Source organism: Pelmatolapia mariae, linkage group LG23 (assembly GCF_036321145.2).
Source record: "Pelmatolapia mariae isolate MD_Pm_ZW linkage group LG23, Pm_UMD_F_2, whole genome shotgun sequence".
NCBI classification, from domain to species: domain Eukaryota; kingdom Metazoa; phylum Chordata; class Actinopteri; order Cichliformes; family Cichlidae; genus Pelmatolapia; species Pelmatolapia mariae.
The window spans coordinates 26319944-26338136 of record NC_086246.1 but is presented as its reverse complement, the minus strand read 5'-3'; the positions used below and the strand labels follow the sequence as shown (position 1 = coordinate 26338136).

At 41.8% G+C, this 18193-nt stretch overlaps 1 protein-coding gene across 1 annotated transcript in view; it reads left to right on the top strand.

Annotated features, from left to right (window-relative positions):
* atp7b (ATPase copper transporting beta) overlaps nt 1-10398 on the top strand; it is a 93433-nt gene extending 83035 nt beyond the window's left edge. The window contains exons 9-21 of the mRNA XM_063466094.1: nt 10-101; nt 187-314; nt 987-1141; nt 5179-5313; nt 5389-5583; nt 6047-6229; nt 6303-6486; nt 7766-7906; nt 7985-8127; nt 8198-8401; nt 8479-8596; nt 8770-8872; nt 9835-10398. Of these exons, the coding sequence (XP_063322164.1) occupies nt 10-101; nt 187-314; nt 987-1141; nt 5179-5313; nt 5389-5583; nt 6047-6229; nt 6303-6486; nt 7766-7906; nt 7985-8127; nt 8198-8401; nt 8479-8596; nt 8770-8872; nt 9835-10117 (2064 nt within the window). The 3' untranslated portion in view covers nt 10118-10398. The remainder of the gene's footprint in view (nt 1-9; nt 102-186; nt 315-986; nt 1142-5178; nt 5314-5388; nt 5584-6046; nt 6230-6302; nt 6487-7765; nt 7907-7984; nt 8128-8197; nt 8402-8478; nt 8597-8769; nt 8873-9834) is intronic.
* The last annotated feature ends 7795 nt before the right edge of the window (nt 10399-18193 follow it).

Genomic DNA, 18193 nt, shown 5'->3' with positions numbered 1-18193 from the left:
CTGTCTTAGAGTAAAACCTCCGAGGCTTTGGCCAAATTAATGTCACTTCAAGCCACCGACGCCACTGTGGTCACTTTGGGATCTGAAAAATCCATCATCAGGTGAGACACGTAAGATAAATAAATAAAACCATCACCTCTGTGGTACATGACGTGTGTGTCTGTAAAAACATTATATATGCCTCAGTGAGGAGCAGGTGCTGGTGGAGCTCGTTCAGAGGGGCGATATTGTGAAGGTTGTCCCTGGAGGAAAGTTCCCAGTCGATGGGAAAGTGATTGAAGGGAGCTCCATGGCAGATGAGTCCTTGATTACAGGTAGGAGGGAGTGAATGATGCAGATCCTTGGCTTTGAATGTGGATTTTAGGCATCTTAAGCCAAATTTAGAATTAATTTCTGTGAGCTTTCCGTCTCCGTGTGGCAGAACAAGTGGCATGCATTGCAGATCTTTAGTCCCAGAGGTTACATTTGTGTAATTAAGTTATAAAGTCTTATAAATGTAATCAGAGATGTCTGGTTTGTGTAGGTAAAATTCTTTTTGCATGCAGGTTTGAAAAAAACATTCATTTCATTAAAAAGAATCATCTGGCATTTTTAGATTCAACCTATTGAAAATCAAAGAATCAGATTTTATACCGATTTATTAGGAACCAAAACTAGAAAAAAAAGAACTAAGAATACTGACACAAAAAGACAAAGGGAAATTAATCAGAAATATCAAAATTTCATGAGTCTGAGGCCACAACTTTGGACTGCTGTAACAAGCAAGAGTGCTCGAGAGAGCCAGTTCTTAATTACAGCTGGTGGGTGACTGGTGGGTGAAGAAGAAGGGGTGAAAGCCAGTGATCCAACAGAGAGTGGTTGAGCAGTTGAGCCTCTGAAAGGACCTCTGGAGCAGAAACAAACCACAGTTACACAAAAGGCAGAAGATGACTGTGACACCATCATTTAGTCACTTGTTGCAATTTTTCTACCTCTCTTTCTGTCAGGTGAGCCAATGCCCGTTAGTAAGAAGGTGGGCAGTTTAGTGATTGCCGGCTCCATTAATGCTCACGGTGCCCTTCTGGTGGAGGCCACTCACGTCGGTGCTGAAACAACACTGTCACAAATAGTCAAACTGGTCGAAGAGGCACAGACCTCTAAGGTAAGCTATAAAAATCACAATTTTAAACTATAAGGTTACTCACATGGGTTTAATAATAATAATAATGATAATAAACTTTATTTATAAAGCACACTTAAAACCAAGTGTATACCAAGGTGCTTAACAAGTAACATAGAGAATAAAAGGAAGATAAAAGAATTAGAAATAGGACCATTTCTATTACCAAATGTTAACTAGAAGGAAAGGCAAGATTGAATAAGTGGGTCTTTAGTCGTGATTTAAACAGTGCAATAGAATCAGAGGTGTGGATAGCGAGAGGGAGGTTATTCCACAGTACCGGGGCAGCCAGAGCAAACACACGGTCACCCCGTGACTTCAGCCGAGATCTAGGTTGCGTCAGAAGTAGTTGAGTAGCAGATCTAAGTGTTCTAGCAGGAGTATGTGGCCTGAGAAGTTCACTAAGATAACTTGGCGCTAATTCATTAATAGTTTTGAACGTAAGGAGTAATATTTTAAATTGAATACGGTACTTTATGGGCAGCCAGTGCAAGCCAGCTAGAACAGGAGTAATAGAGCAGAATTTCCTGGTACCAGTCAGGAGGCGGGCCGCCGCATTTTGGACTGTTTTTATATGATCGGATGACACAAATGGAATATTTGCAGCAGTCCCTTAATAGCTTACAGACTTTCTTGAGCAATAGTTCTCCAGCTTTCTAAAGCTCTTTGAAACTGTTTCTTTGGACATTGGCTGCTTGTTAACTCATTTTCAGTCCAGTCCTTGTACCTGAGCATTTTTAAAGGAATTTTTTAATTTATTATTTTTGTTTGTTAAGCCACTTAACACTGTACTATGAATCATTCAAGCATAAACAGGCTCCCAACTCAAGAGATGAACCAAGAAACCAAGGTCACGTTCGTATGGTTGTCTAACATTGATAAATTTACTGTAATATGATTGGCTGTCATGTGGACAGTGTGGCAAATGGATAAAGTTCCATAAAGAACCTGCTCTTGGAGGGCTGGAAGTCCTGCATGGTTGAAAAGTTCTAGTTGCTGAGTTTTTACAGTGTAGTTATGATGAAGGCAGTGCTTACTGCTACCGAGGTGCGCAGACACCGTAGACACTCAAAAGAGACTGTTCACAAAAAGAGACTGTTAACACTAAACTATGTTGTATTTTGCCCCTGGTTCTGTTTGAATAAGTAAGGATAAAGAGTTTGGATTCCTTTGTCATTTAGACTTTTCCACATTTAGACGTTTCGCTTTGTCTTCCGGTTGGCCAGTTAGCTCAGCTGATTAGAGTGTGTTGCTAATAACGTCAAGGTCATGGGTTCAACCCCCATACTGGCCACTTTCTGCCTGTAAAGGTCACTCACTGTTCTTAATGTAACTCCTTCAAATAATTTCTGCATGTATAATACAAAAAAGAGCTTTATGCACTACATACACTCTTCTCAAACAAGAAAAGCTCTTAGGAAAAGTTACTAGAATGAATATGTCTGTGAAGGTTCTCAGTCATCCAGGTCATCGTAGTGAAAGGAGTTTGCGAAGAAAAGCGTCTGGACTTCTTTAAGTTGCTTGAAGACGTTTCACCTCTCATCCGAGAAGCTTCTTCAGTTCTAAGGTTCTAAGTTTTCTCCAAGCACGACATCCCAGTGTACTTCAGACCCAGCAACACACTCAGACAGAAACTGGTTCACCCGAAAGGCAAAACTCCAAAACACAGACTTAACAACGTGGTGTATGCTGTACAGTGCAGCGAGGAATGCCCAGACCTCTACATTGGAGAGACCAAACAGCCACTTCACAAGCGCATGGCACAACATAGAAGAGCCACCTCCACAGGACAAGACTCAGCAGTCCATCTGCATCTTAAGGATAAAGGTCACTCTTTCGAGGATGCCAACGTTCACATTTTGGACAGAGAGGACAGATGGTTTGAAAGAGGAGTGAAAGAGGCCATCTACAGTCAGGTCCATAAATATTGGGACATCGACACAATTCTAACATTTTTGGCTCTATACACCACCACAATGGATTCCAAATGAAACGAACAAGATGTGCTTTAACTGCAGACTGCCAGCTTTTATTTGAGGGTTTTTACATCCAAATCAGGTGAACAGTATAGGAATTATGACAGTTTGTATATGTGCCTCCCACTTCTTAAGGGACCAAAAGTAATGGGACAATTGGCTTCTCAGCTGTTCCATGGCCAGGTGTGTGTTATTCCCTCATTACCCCAATTACAATGAACAAATAAAAGGTCCAGAGTTCATTTCAAGTGTGCTGTTTGCTTTTTGAACCTGTTGCTGTCAACTGCCAGGATGAGATCCAAAGAGCTGTCACTACCAGTGAAGCAAGCCATCATTAGGCTGAAAAAACAAAACAAACCCATCAGAGAGATTGCAAAAACATCAGGTGTGGCCAAAACAACTGTTTAGAACATTCCCAAAAAGAAGGAACGCACTGGTGAGCTCAGCAACACCAAAAGACTAGGAAGACCACGGGACACAACTGTGGTGGATGACCAAAGAATCCTTTCCCTGGTGAAGAAAACACCCTTCACAACAGTTGGCCAGATCAAGAACACTCTCTAGGAGGCAGGTGTATGTGCGTCAGAGTCAACAATCAAGAGAAGACTCCACCAGTGTGAATACAGAGGGTTCACCACAAGATGTAAACCTTTGGTGAGCCCCAAAAACAGGCAGGCCAGATTAGAGTTTGCCGAACGACATCTGAAAAAGCCGTCGCAGTTCTGGAACAACATCCTATGGACAGATGAGACCAACATCAACTTGTACCAGAGTGATGGGAAGAGAAGAGTATGGAGAAGGAAAGGAACTGCTCATGATCCTAAGCATACCACCTCATCAGTGAAGCATTGTGGTGGAAGTGTCATGGCGTGGGCATGTATGGCTGCCAGTGGAACTGGTTCTCTTGTATTTATTGATGATGTGACTGCTGACAAAAGCAGCACAATGAATTCTGAAGTGTTTCGGGCAATATTATCTGCTCATATTCAGACAAATGCTTCAAAACTCATTGGACGGCGCTTCACAGTGCAGGTGGACAACAACCCAAAGCATACTGCAAAAGCAACCAAAGAGTTTTTGAAGGGAAAGAAGTGGACTGTTTTGCAATGACCAAGTCAGTCACCTGACCTGAATCCGATTGAGCATGTATTTCACTTGCTGAAGACAAAACTGAAGGGAAAATGCCCCAAGAACAAGCAGGAACTGAAGACTGTTGCAGTAGAGGCCTGGCAGAGCATCACCAGGGATGAAACCCGGCGTCTGGTGATGTCTGTGTTCCAGACTTCAGGCTGTGATTGACTGTAAAGGATTTGCAACCAAGTATTAAAAAATGAATGTTTGATTTATGGTTCTTATTCTGTCCCATTACTTTTGGTCCCTCAAGAAGTGGGAGGCACATTTGCAAACTGTTGTAATTCCTACACCGTTCACCTGATTTGGATGTAAATACCCTCAAATAAAAGCTGACACTCTGCAGTTAAAGCATGTCTTGTTCGTTTCATTTGGAATCCATTGTGGTGGTGTATGGAGCCATAAATGTTAGAATTGTGTCGATGTCCCAATATTTATGGACCTGACTGTATGTCCACTGTGAGCGACCATCTTTGGTTTACGACACCAACTGTCTGCCATCTATAATCCAGTTTTGAGTTCCCTCCCCAGACGCCTTAATGCCCACTCACATCCTGGGCCATCTGACCTCAGGAATTCACATGACAAGGTGGGGCCAGGTTTCACAATGAGCTCACCCGAAACCCTGGCTGATTAGGTCCCACACCCGCTTTCACACCTTGGCTCATGTGATTAGAGGATCACCAGGCGGTCCTTTGTCCCTCTTTGGGGGGACACTCCCACTGGTTTTAAATCTGGAACTCTCTGCCATTTGACCTTAGAACTGAAGAAGCTTCTCGGATGAGAGGTGAAACGTCTTCAAGCAACTTAAAGAAGTCCAGACGCTTTTCTTCGCAAACTCCTTTGACTTACTAGAATGAATGTTTTACAAAGAGAATAAAGACTAATTTTGCTTTCCCTTCTTCTCCTCAGGCCCCCATCCAGCAGTTTGCAGATAGACTCAGTGGCTACTTCGTGCCCTTCATTGTTATCGTGTCCCTGTTAACACTGATAGTGTGGCTGGCCATTGGCTTTGTCAACTTCGACATTGTGAAGGAGAACTTCCCGGTAAGTGTGCATGCAGACGACTTGTGTGTGAATAAAAACAGCTGTAGCCTGATCACACCACTCTCCTCCTCAAAGGGTTACAACCAGAGCATCTCCAAGGCAGAGGTCATCGTCCGCTTCGCCTTCCAGGCATCCATCACCGTTCTCTCCATCGCCTGCCCCTGCTCTCTGGGGCTGGCAACTCCGACGGCGGTCATGGTTGGCACGGGGGTTGGCGCTCAGAACGGCATCCTCATTAAAGGAGGCGAGCCGCTGGAGATGGCGCATAAGGCGAGACCCTTACGATTCCTTTAATGCTTATTTTTTTACACTGCAGAAACACTGAGGCGGGTAGAAAGAAAATATGTCTGTAATGAGCGAATAAATGAAAGAGAAAAGAGCTGGAACAACCACAGAAATGTAATATTTCACTTCAATATTTGAGTCGGCCTCTATTCTAATTAACTGGTGACACCATGTGGCATTGCTGCTTGATTACAGCCAGGGACGATTCTAGCATCTGTTGGGGAATGAGGCAGAAATGGGCCCCTCCAACCAGAGATCAATTATGCTATAAATAACAAATTAAATAAATAAAAACAAACAAGTAAAAAAATACATTATAAAAATAGAATAAATAATAATATCAAGGAATCTTGAGAAGGGATATTTAGAGTGCAGTGCTCAGAGTGTAATAAGGCACTTCTTAGAAACTCTTTTAAACCTGACACTGACCTCTATGTGTCTGAATCAGATCGGTGTGGTGATGTTTGATAAAACTGGCACGATTACAAACGGCGTACCGCGGGTGACTCGAGTCCTGGTGTTGTGGGAAGTGGCCCGCATGCCCCTGAGGAAGATCCTGGCAGTGGTGGGTACTGCAGAGGCCAGCAGCGAGCATCCGCTAGGCATAGCAGTTGCCAAACACTGCAAACAGGTGAGAGGTCTATTTCTGCCTGCCTTTTTGTTCAGGAGAAAACTTTACTGACTTTCTATCAACTTTCTGACAGGAGCTGGGCTCCGATGTCCTCGGGTGCTGCCAGGACTTCCAGGCTGTGCCCGGCTGTGGGATCAGCTGCCGGGTGTCCAGCGTGGAACATCTGCTGCTGCAGCCGAGCGAGGAGCGATTCCTGCTGCCGGGGGCCACTATTGAAGAAAGCAGCATGCTGCCTGCAGGAGAGTCCACCTCTGCAGGTCAGAAAAAAACTGTAACTGTAAACTTTATTCAAGGCAGAGGTGGCAAAAGTACAGATTTTTTCTTTAGTTAAGTAGAAGTACAAATACCTGGGTTAAAAATACTCCAGTAAAACGCACAATAATTTCTAATATGAGCTTCAGTAGATTTTCTTAGTGTACAGGCTGTGATCAGCTGACCTGCTGCTCTTTGCGGATGCACATAACTGAATTCAACAAGATGGCAGCAGATGTTTCACAGCTATCATGGCTAATGTCCATCCTCTACACTGACACTATACTGTTTATACTGTCTTTATCTTACACAGTGTACAGTTGTCAGGTAATTTGTAATAACCTGCCACTTAACAAAATGTTTCACCCCCGAGTATAAATTCATGAACCTGTTTTGAAAATGTAAGGAGTAGAAACCTCCAAAAGTTGATTCTGTTCATCTGGACGTAGCGTTTTGTGGGAGAAACGTTTCGTCACTCATCCAAGTGACTTCTTCAGTCTCAGCTGACTGCAGGTCAGAAAGTACAGATATTTTTTTTTAAATGTAGGGAGTAAAAGTAAAAAGTCAGAAAAAAACTACTCAAGTACAGATACCAGAATATTCTGTTGAAGTTTATAGTAATGAAGCATTTGTCTATTAATTAAAATTAATAGACAGTGTTAAACCGCTCAGGAAACCGCTGTGATCATCCACCCGGGTTCTAAGAGCAACTTTTCAGACAGTGTAGGCCAGTTAGCTCAGGTGGTCAGAGCGTGGTACTAATAACGCTAAGGTCATGGGTTCAAGCCCCATACTGGCCACAGAATCACAAGGAAGAGTTCTTTGTAGATAGCAGACACTGGCTAGTTTTCTGTTTTGTTTTTTCAAACTATGCATGTTCAGTTGGCAGCGATGTTAACAAGTGACCTGCTGAAGTTCAAATTGAGCATCAGAGTTTGGAAGTGATTAAGTGACTTTGAACGTGGCATGATTTTTGGTCTGAGTTTTTCAGATATTTCCCACATCACCATATTTAAGGTTTACAGAGAATGGTCTGAAAAGGGGAAATTATTCACCTAGTTAGACGAAGGCAACAGTAACTCAAATAATCACTCTTTACAACCAAGGTATGCAGAAGACCATCTCAAAAGCAGCAGAAGGCCACAAAGAGTACCATTCAGCAACTTGTTGAATCTATGCCATGAAGAACCACGGCAGTTCTGAAGGCAGAGAGCGTCCAACCTGGTGCTAGTGAGGTGTAACTGTAAGCAGTCATTGTTGTTAATCAAATTCTTCTGTTTCCAGCTGAAGGGCTGTTTTATTCTGTCCTGATTGGAAACAGAGAGTGGATGAGGAGGAATGGCCACCACATAGGAGCAGATGTGGATGCCGCGATGTCGAGCCACGAAACCAAAGGGCAGACAGCCATACTGGTGGCTATAGATGGTGAGGGGAAAACAAAGTTTTCTTTGTGGCTTTGGTGCCACATTTAAACTTCATCTTATGCTGTGTGTGTGTGTGTAGGTGTTTTGTGTGCAATGTTAGCCATCGCAGACACGGTGAAAGCAGAGTCAGCATTAGCAGTGCATACACTGAACACTATGGGCATTGAGGTGGTGATGATGACGGGAGACAACAGGCGCACAGCTAAAGCCATAGCAGCACAGGTAACACTTGCACACTCTTAAAATCTACCTGAATGTTTAACATGTAATCAAAGCGTTTGATTGGCTGCAGGTGGGGATCAGAAAGGTATTTGCAGAAGTGCTGCCATCACACAAGGTGGCAAAAGTCCAGGAGCTGCAGAAACGAGGCCTGCGTGTGGCCATGGTGGGAGACGGCGTGAACGACTCCCCCGCCCTCGCCCGTGCCGACGTCGGCATCGCCATTGGCACAGGCACCGACGTGGCTATTGAGGCGGCTGACATTGTCTTGATCCGAGTAGGTGTCAGATAGTCTGTGTGCAGATACATTGGCTCGTTTAAACTGTCTCACCTGAAGCTTTTCGCGCTCTGCAGAATGACCTGCTAGATGTGGTGGCCAGCATCGAGCTGTCCAAGAAGACGGTGCATCGGATAAGGATCAACTTTGTCTTTGCTCTCTTCTACAATCTTGTTGGAATACCAATTGCTGCAGGTGAGAGCTACAGTAAAATCCTGAACCAATAACCGACTCTAGTCAAGGTGAACGTGCAAGCTTGATATTTTGGGAAACCAAAATCCAAAATGAAATCAGAAATTATTCTTATCCTGGCACATTGTGGATGACATTGAGGTGCCTCTTTCTCAAATGTGAACTGTTGGTCGTAGGTGTGTTCATGCCCGTTGGCCTGGTGCTCCAACCCTGGATGGGCTCAGCTGCAATGGCCGCCTCATCAGTTTCAGTGGTCCTGTCTTCTTTACTGCTGAAAATGTGAGTCCATCTGCATTTACATTATCTACACTTATATTAAAGATTAGGGAGGAAACAGCAGGGCAAAGCAGCCACAATTTAAATCAGACCTGTTGGTGGTGCCTGACTGACCCCTGTGAGGGAAATTAAGATGATACATCGTGCATCACAGGGGCTCACCAAAATCGGACAATAGATATCTGGAAACATATTCCGTGGTTGGATGAGTCTATTTCAGTTTAGAATTTGACGAAAACAGTATGAATACATGGATTCATCCTGCTTTATATCAACAATTCATCCTGGGAGTGGCGGTGTAATGGCATGGGGCACATTTTCTTGGGACATTTTTGCTCACAGGGATTCCAGCCAGTTGGCTCAGATGGTTAGGGTGTGGTGCTAATAATGCCAAGGTCACAGGTTCAAGCCCCATACTGGACAAGGAAAATCTGCATTTCAATGATTCAATTTGATTTTATTTATATAGTGCCAAATCACACAACAGTCACCTCAAGGCGCTTTATATTTTAAGGTAGACCCTACAATAATACATACAGAGAAAAACCCAATAATCAAATGACCCCCTATGAGCAAGCACTTTGGCGACAGTGGGAAGGAAAAACTCCCTTTTAACAGGAAGAAAACCTCCAGCAGAACCAGGGTCAGGGAGGGGTGGCCATCTGCTGCGACCGGTTGGGGTAACCATGATCATGAAACTGACCTCACACTGTCCTCACAGCCCATTGTTAGTTAGTCAGTGGTGCCAGTATCATTAATTATGTAAATATACTGTTTATACAGTGGGGAAACCTGCAGTCAGCTCAGACTAAAAACATTTATCTGTCTGAAATCTCAGCGTCCAGATGAACACAATAAACTTTATGTGATATGAAGCTCATGTTTTCCCTTCTCCCGCATACCTGGTCTGTTTTCACTCGTGCTTAAGTTTAGTGGTGAAATTAATCACCCCGTATTTCCTCCAGGTACAAGAAAACCTCAGTGGAGTTCTATGAGATGCGTGCTAGAGGCCAAATGAGGAGCCTTCGTTCGTCTCAGATCAGCACACATCTGGGTCTGGACGGCCGGCGGCGCAGTCCCGCTCTCCCCAACGCAATTCGGGAACAGAGGAACCCAAGCGCCATGACTCCACCCGGCTTCTCCAGCCGCTCACCCAGTCAAGGGGCATCCATTAAGGTTGTTGCTGAGGAGCAGGACCGCTACTCCCTGCTGGAGCACCAGACTGCAGACGTCCTCAACGTGTTGTAAAGGGAAAACAGGAAGATGTTTTTTACCTGGTACTCATGTTTACGACTAAAAAAAAAAAGTATTTATGTAAATACACTAATTGTCAAACCTAAAGTGCTCTTTTATTTTGATGCAACATTAAAGTTTTACTGAAGCCACATGTATAAAGTTGGTTTGCTTATGTGTCACATAAATCCTCCAGACAAATAACTTCGGTGCAATCGACTTTTACAATATCCACGAGTCAGAGTAAAGCTACTGTTCGGATAAGGCCGTCAGTGAGAGTGTGGATCTGAGAGCTTATAAATAATGCATGTGTTGATAGAGGGAAATCATTTTCTGTGTAAAAATCCCTTCATCCGTTTCATCTGATTTTGTGATTTGTTTGCAAATTTGCACATTCTCAATGCAACTTAAGTTCCACCAAATCCAAGAAGAAAATAAAAACACTCCAGAGAAGAAAACTACTCTTTTCATGTTGCCTTGTGGGATATTTTCCAGTAAAGCTTCACAGATGTGAAGACAAAAAATTGGAGTGCAGTATTTTTTCCTTTCTTTTTTTCCATATCTGCTTCACACTGTGCCAGGGTTAATTAATGGAGCACATTAATCAAATCACCTCACACATGGATTCTATAGTTAGTTTCACATCTTGTTGAGCTTAATTACGAGTGAGTAGATATATGGACGTCAGGGTTATAAATATGACTCGTGTCTCGCATTTAGCCTGCACAATAGACTTTTTTATTACGACAGTCTGACATATGGAAGCAGGAAAAGCACAGCTGTAACCTGGTACGCCTTTATTCGTGTCATTATTCACGCCTGCCAAGGGAACAAGTCAAAGGGCTACTAATTAGCTCCCTATTATAGTGAGTCTAGAAGCAAGGCTGGTGCTCACAAAATGTAATTTGCTCTCATTTCATTCATTTCTTTTTTGGTTATCAGAAACGAAACCTTAAAAATACTGAGCATGTTTGCATAAAATCCTCAGCAGAGCACTGCAAAATGCTCCAATATTACCAAATTTCTTTATAATAGAAGTACTCGCTGTGCAGATAAGACTCCAAAGCTTTGGAAAATGTGAAGAAGGGCATAGATTTTGGATTTTTTTCTTGGATTTTTTACAGCATTTCCTGCTGATAAAGACCTCCTAGACAGCTATTAATACTACACCAATAATTGTGCCATTTAATAAAATATGAAATGACAGAAAAGTTCCCACAGTTTCACTATGTGCTATAGAAGTTTCTGTTTTTATAGTGGGTACACAGTAAAACCAAAGAAAGAAAGAAACAGCTAAAAAAACCAAAACCTTTGCTTTATTATTACAGGATAATCTTGGTAATTGCCTATTTTTTTTGTGTAATTTTGCACATCTGTTTCTTACCATTTGGTCCCAAACAGTTGTACTGACAGATTTTGTCAATTTACCACAGCAGAATTTCTTTTGTCATGCAGGAAAACTGAGACATGCAGTTGAAATTGCACTTCTTTGTTCTTACATGAAGATATCACTGTGTAGTTAAACTTCTTTACATGGACAGAATGAGGGAATTTCACAGGTCTGGCCCACTTAAAGTCAAAGTGGGCTGTATTTGTCCACAATGTGAAACTATTTTGACATAACTGACAAATCTTTTTGCTAGTGTGTCAGTTTGTAAAAAAAACCTTACATTTCTCTGTTGGAGCTTTTTGAAATGACGCTACTTTGAATCCTGTGAGGTCTTCAGTGATTGCTTCAACCCTTCCTCCAACCCTGCATTTGGAGAAAAGTTAGAGGGACTGAGAATCATGATAGTAATTTAAGGTCAAGTGGGTAAGGCCCCACTCTCACAGCCCTAGGGACCGGTTCATGTCTGTCATTCTTGTCCCTTCTGATGGGAATCTTACATCCTCAGATCTGCCTCCTGGAAGTGCCACTGTCTCCAAACCATACATCACAGCAGGGCTTAGTCCCACCTTGTAAATGTTCCTTTTAGTGCCTCTGGTATCCTTGCAATCCTGCCACTAGCCAACTTTGCCAGCTTGAAGTGTTTGTAGTCGTGGTTGTAATCCCCCAAGGTTATGCACTGTGAGATAACAAACCATACATTATTAAGCTCTCAGTAAATATCTTGTGGTCTGGTTTATCAATTACAACTCATCAATCAGTAACCATATGGTTTCAAAGTCAGATCCATGTCTGGTGTCAAAACTCAAGGTTAAAAAAACAGGACTTCACAAACTGGTGGCTACAAACCTGAACAGAAGTTTGTTAACACTCAGTGGAACCAAACTAGGGATCCAGACCCCTTGAAAAAGTCAAGAGATATTAAATGTGTTTTAAAAAATCAAAAGCAAGGCAAATTTGTTGTGAGATGCTCGGTACAGTCCTTTTTTTCACAGTGCGTTTTTTGAGGACAATTTTTTTGCAAAAAATGCAGGGCTGGCATTGTCATTGTTTCACAACACGCTTTACTGACTTCAGTCTTGTTGCTGTGGTCTTAAAGACAGTCTTGTAAGATTTCTGCTTGTATTTGATTAAAAAATGTTTGTTTTGTGTTACATTACTGACTTTGAAGGGCATCTTCTCATTCGATTTTGTAATATTTCATTGTTGTAGCTACTTCCTGTGCAAATCTCTTCTGACTTAATAGTGTGTCAAAATATATTGCACATTTTGCAGGATTACTCTGGGGAGTTCATTGCTCGCTCAGCTTTCGGTCTGTAATCGTGCCAGGTTCAGGGCCGATGCACTTTTAGGTCAGAGAAATACATATACGGACACAGTCTGCTGGTCTCGGGGAAGTTTCAAAAGTCTTGGAGAAAACCCTCTGACAGGCAATGAGGAGGCGATAGCTTCATTTATTTATGTATTTTCAGGTCTGACTGTGTCTTAGAAGGGGAAAATGCATGTGTTAAAAACCTGCCGTCCACGCCTTTGACTTTGAGGGACCTCAAAGGTTGTTTTTTAGGACAAGGCACTCTTAGACTGGCATTTAATAACAATTTCTTTTAAATTTTGTCTTTTCTTTTTCTTGAGTTCCTCTCAGCTAAAGGCCACAGAAGACTTTACCCTCTGCTGGCTGAGCTCCAGGAGGTTGCTGAATGTTTTCCTGACTTACAGATTTATGAAACAGGTGTAAGCCCTCTCATTTAAACATTCACACCTCTCACACTTCTGGGAGCTCAAAAATCCTCTGAATGACAAATTCCCTTCTAAGACCAACACTGGAGCAGTGGAGAAGCAGAAGATTAAGTGGTGATCCAGTGATCCAGTGGTCACGAGGGGAGAAACATTTTACTCTGCAAAGGTACGCTTGGCTGTGATACAGCTGTGTTTAATGGTTCCCTTCACAGATATAAACAAGCTCTTTGTTGTGTGGTCCTCCGGTTCAAGAGCTGTAGCAGCTTCTGAAGAATAACCTCCCTGGCCACTGGTGGTAATGGGCTGCTGAGGGCCCGGCTTCTCCTCTGCAGTGGTGACTGCTTTGTCTGCTTTGAATCTTAATGAAAACTGTGTTTCAACAAGAGTATCTGCAGCATTCAATCATTCTAAGGTTTTGTGATCTTTTATGTTATTATATTGTAATAAAATTAAAGTGTTGGTGATTTTTTACTGATTTAGTCAATTTAGAAATATGTTAAATATGTTAAATAGAACATTTTAATTGAACGTGCTGTAGCTTTAGACGCCCCCCCCCCCGCCATTTGCATTTATTTTTTAGCACATTGATCTTTAGAAAAGCAAGCATCATTCACTTTCCTTCATTTAATTACCTGCTTATGTTTATTTACCACACTTTTGTATTTATTTTCAAAGTATATCTATTCACCTACTAGTTTATTAGGTGCACCTTATTAGTATAGGTGGACGGTTTGATCCAGATAACGATAGTTTTGATACTAATGCTGGTACTGGTGTCGGATCGATACTGTTGTGATAGTTTGTTCCTATCCTCTAAGTTCAGTGTGTAAAAAACAGAAACTGACCCAAGTGCTCTGTAAACAGGCACATTTACATCCAGGTCTCAAAAATCCAGTTTCAAAATACATGAAAAGCTGAAAGGTGTGTTTTGTTGTGTTAACTAATTATTGTGGAAATTAAAAATCACAGTGATTTCGTGGTTGTTAAAATCAGAATTTGCAAATAAATGATCATTGATTTCATAAATGATTACACACTGCTCCTTCCTACATAAGCTGCCTTATTTTTTAATAATTTAAAAGTATAAGTATTGATATCAGCACTTGTACTTGTACTTTTTTGGTATTGGTTCGATACCAAAATTTGGAGTATCACACACCACTACTTGTTAGTACCACTTTGGACTTCTTTTTGCCTTTAGGGCTGATTTAATTCTTCACGGCACAGATTCATCAACGTGTTGGAAATGTTCCTCAGAGACTTTGGTCCATGTTGACATGACAGCATCACACAGTTGGTGCAGATTTGTCAGCTGCACATCCACGATAAGAATTTCCAGTTTCACCACATCTCAAAGGTGCTCCGTTAGACTGAGATCTTGTGACTGTGGAGGCCATCTGAGTACAGAGAACTTATTGTCATGTTCAAGAAACCAGTATGAGATGATCTAAGTTTCGTGAAATGGTGTGTTATCCTGCTGGAAGCAGCCATCAGAAGATGGTACACTGTGGTCATAAAGGGATGGACATGGTCAGCAACAATACTCAGGCCGTGGTGTTTAAATGATGCTCAGCTGGGACTAAAGGGCCCAAAATGTGCCAAGAAAATATTACACCACCACCATCCTTAAGCAAATCTGGCCATTCTGCTCTGCCTGCAATTCAAAATCACTTAAATCACCTTTCTTCCTGATTCTTATACTCAGTTAGAACTTGATCAGGTCTAAATGCCAAAATAAACCGAGTTCCTGCCATCTGACTGACTGATTAGATTATTGCATTATTATACATTTTTCCTGAGTAATTCATTACACACATTCATAGATTAACAAGGAAGCCTTAATAAACTTTGAGCGACGCAGGAAGCAACTTGACACCTGTACTTAAATTCCTGAAGAAAGATTTTGCACACGCTACAAATTTTTAACCAGTTATCTTATTTTTATGTGTCATTAAAGATGCCAGGAGAGTAACGGCCTCCCCTATGGATGGGACTAGGACCCACATTCCCTGGTTTAGGAGGGCAGCGCCTTAACCATTAGGTCACTGGTAATGTATGAGCATCAGACACCCAGTCACAGATTTAAAAACTTCAGAAGTTCAAATTCATTCATTCAGGTTTTTTTTTTTTTATCTGACTCTGCCTCATCGTTCTCTCACCTCACACAAACACATTTCCACTGTTTCATAGCTCTCAGCCCTTATCCCAAACCGAGCATGTTTGTGCAACACAATGAAAATAAATGATTTTTCCTCCCATTCCCCCTCCACTCTAAATCCAAACATCCAAACACTACATCTTCTTTTTTCACAACTTTCTGTTGCAATGTGAATGTTTTTTTGTTTTTTGTTTTTTTTGGGGGGGGTGTTGGTCTCCTTTCTGCTCCTTAATTGCTTCCTAACTAATTAAAAACACTGAAATGTGCCCAGGAAATGCAGTCTGAATGGACGGGAAAACAAACATGTCATTAATCTTTGCTTTAACGCTCCTCTCATTAGCATGCGCTTCCTGTGCTCTATGGAAGAACAGACATCACCGTGACACATTATGCACTCCATGAATAGCCTGACAACAGGAGTTTGTATTCACTGAGGCACATTGTTTGTGTCTCTGTGCATGTGCTGTTGTAGGTCTACTAGTTTGCCCCCGTCATTTGTCCATCTTCAGAAACAACATGAACAAAAATAAATGCTGCTGGGAGGCCGAGTGATATCTCTGCGTGTGTGTGCTTTTATATACGTGTAACGAGAATTTCAAATGTTTAAAAGGAAAAGCCAAGTGCATACATTAAATGTGCATCAAGTGTAGCTGTTAAGCAGCTACACTAATTAAAGGAAACATTTTTTTAAGGATGCAGTTGAATAACGTGTGGGAGCAGAGCACTCTTGTGGGAAGCACTACATGAACCCTGGTAAATGTCTTCGATGACAAGATAATTAAATGACATGTTTCCTGTGGCTGTTTAAAGGTACTTAATGCAATTTTGGCAACCAGAAGGCAACGTATAAGATCCACCTTCTAGTAATTAAGCCCGCCTTCTTCTTCTTCTTCTTCTTCTTCCAGCTGCTCCCTTTAGGGTTCACCACAGTTGATCATCTGCTTGCACCTCTATCTTCAACATCCTCCTCTGTCAAACCGACCATCTGCATGTCCTCCTTCACTACATCTTCCTCTTTTCCTCCTGCCTGGTAGCTCAGCATCCAATATATCCACTCTCCCTCCTCTGTGAATCTCCAAATCATCTTAGCCTTGCCTCTCTAACTTTGTCTCCAACCTGCTCAGTGCTCATATACTTATTTCTAATCTTGTCCACTCAAAAAATCAAATCCAGCTCCTGTTTTTTTTTGTCAGCGCCACCATCTCCAAACCTCACATCATAGCATTCCTTTCACTTTCACTTCTTACCTTGTAAGCTTGCTGCTGACTTTTATATAACTGCCTCCAGACTGTTAAATTCAAAATGCACATACAGATATTTGTATATATCGTTTTTATTTATTTTATTTACTTATACAGTATAATACAATCTTTGTGCTCTGTGTAAAACACTACAGTCTTTTCTTGTCTAATTTATATACTGAATGACAGTATAAGAAATCTGATCAGTCAATCTAATAACAATCTAAAACAGCTTGAAGAAATTCCTGAAGGAATTAGCTCGCTATACAAATGCCTGAAAAACAATGAAATAGCATTAAATTACTTTCTGTCAGCAGGAAGACAAATTGTGTGAGGAACAAAGTTCAGTTTCTGAGAGTCCATGTCTCCTTGATGCTCATTGGTGAAGTCGCATATCATAGTTGGAGCACTTCTGTCATGGTACTGGGTCTGCATCTCAGACTTTGATTATGTTGATCATTTTTTAGTTTCTTTAGTTCTCAGTGACCTTAGTCCTCTCTCCCTTAGTGTTATCTCAGCCTGTGTTCGAGTCTTTGTGTTTGTTCATCTCCTGTGTCTTCCCAGTCAGTGTATGATGACCCAGTTGTGGACCTGCCACTACAACCTTTTTTAGTGGCATATCATCTCTCAGCATTAGTGACATGCTTCACCTTGTCCCATTAAAACATGCTGTCTTGGTCCTGGTTTTTGTATTGCCATTTTTGGATTTTGGTTTGACTTGTTCGATTGGCTAGTCCTTTTATTTAAAAAGTCAGCCTTCTTTATTTTTCTCACATTCAACCTGTCTGGCTTTAATTTCACTTTCAAGGATCTTAAAAATGAAAGCAACACAAACTGCAGTTCCTCTATTGGCCATTTGAGGCTACTGTCCAACTTTACAGCAGAAATGAACAGCTTTAAAACTTGATGAAAATTGAGATACGACTGTGGAGTTATGGCTGTGGCCATGATTGGCACATGCACAGGCAGCTCGAGCCAATCAAATCAATTTCAATTCAATTTTATTTATGTAGCGCTAAATCACAACACCACTCACCTCAAGGCGCTTTATATTGTATGGTAAAGACCCCCTTTTGGCAAGCACTTGGCGACAGTGGGGAGGAAAAGCTCTCTTCTTTAAAGGAAGAAACCTCCAGCAGAACCAGGCTCAGGGAGGGGCGCCCACCCCCTGCAACTGGTTGGGCGTGAGGGGAGGACGACAGAATCAGAAGAGTCTGCTCGACCTTATCCACTACTTCAAGTCAAAACTGGACATGAGTTAGATTATGTGGTTATTAATTTTATCACTAATTTATACCTGTGCATTACATTTATACAGTTTATGAGCTTGCCAAAATTAGCTGGTCAATTATCCATATAAGGCAAGTCTTGTTGAAAAAAACCCAAGATGGTATGGGTTAAACTTATCCATGGAGGTACTTCAGATGTCACAAAATTACCTGGATAATTCAGTTTCCTCACTTCATCAGCCCTCAGGTTGTTCTGTTGCCATCTGGCTGCAGTTGTGTTATGGGAGCCTGTGCTGCTATCACAGTGGTTTCTGAGTGTCTGTCCCTCCTTCACACCGC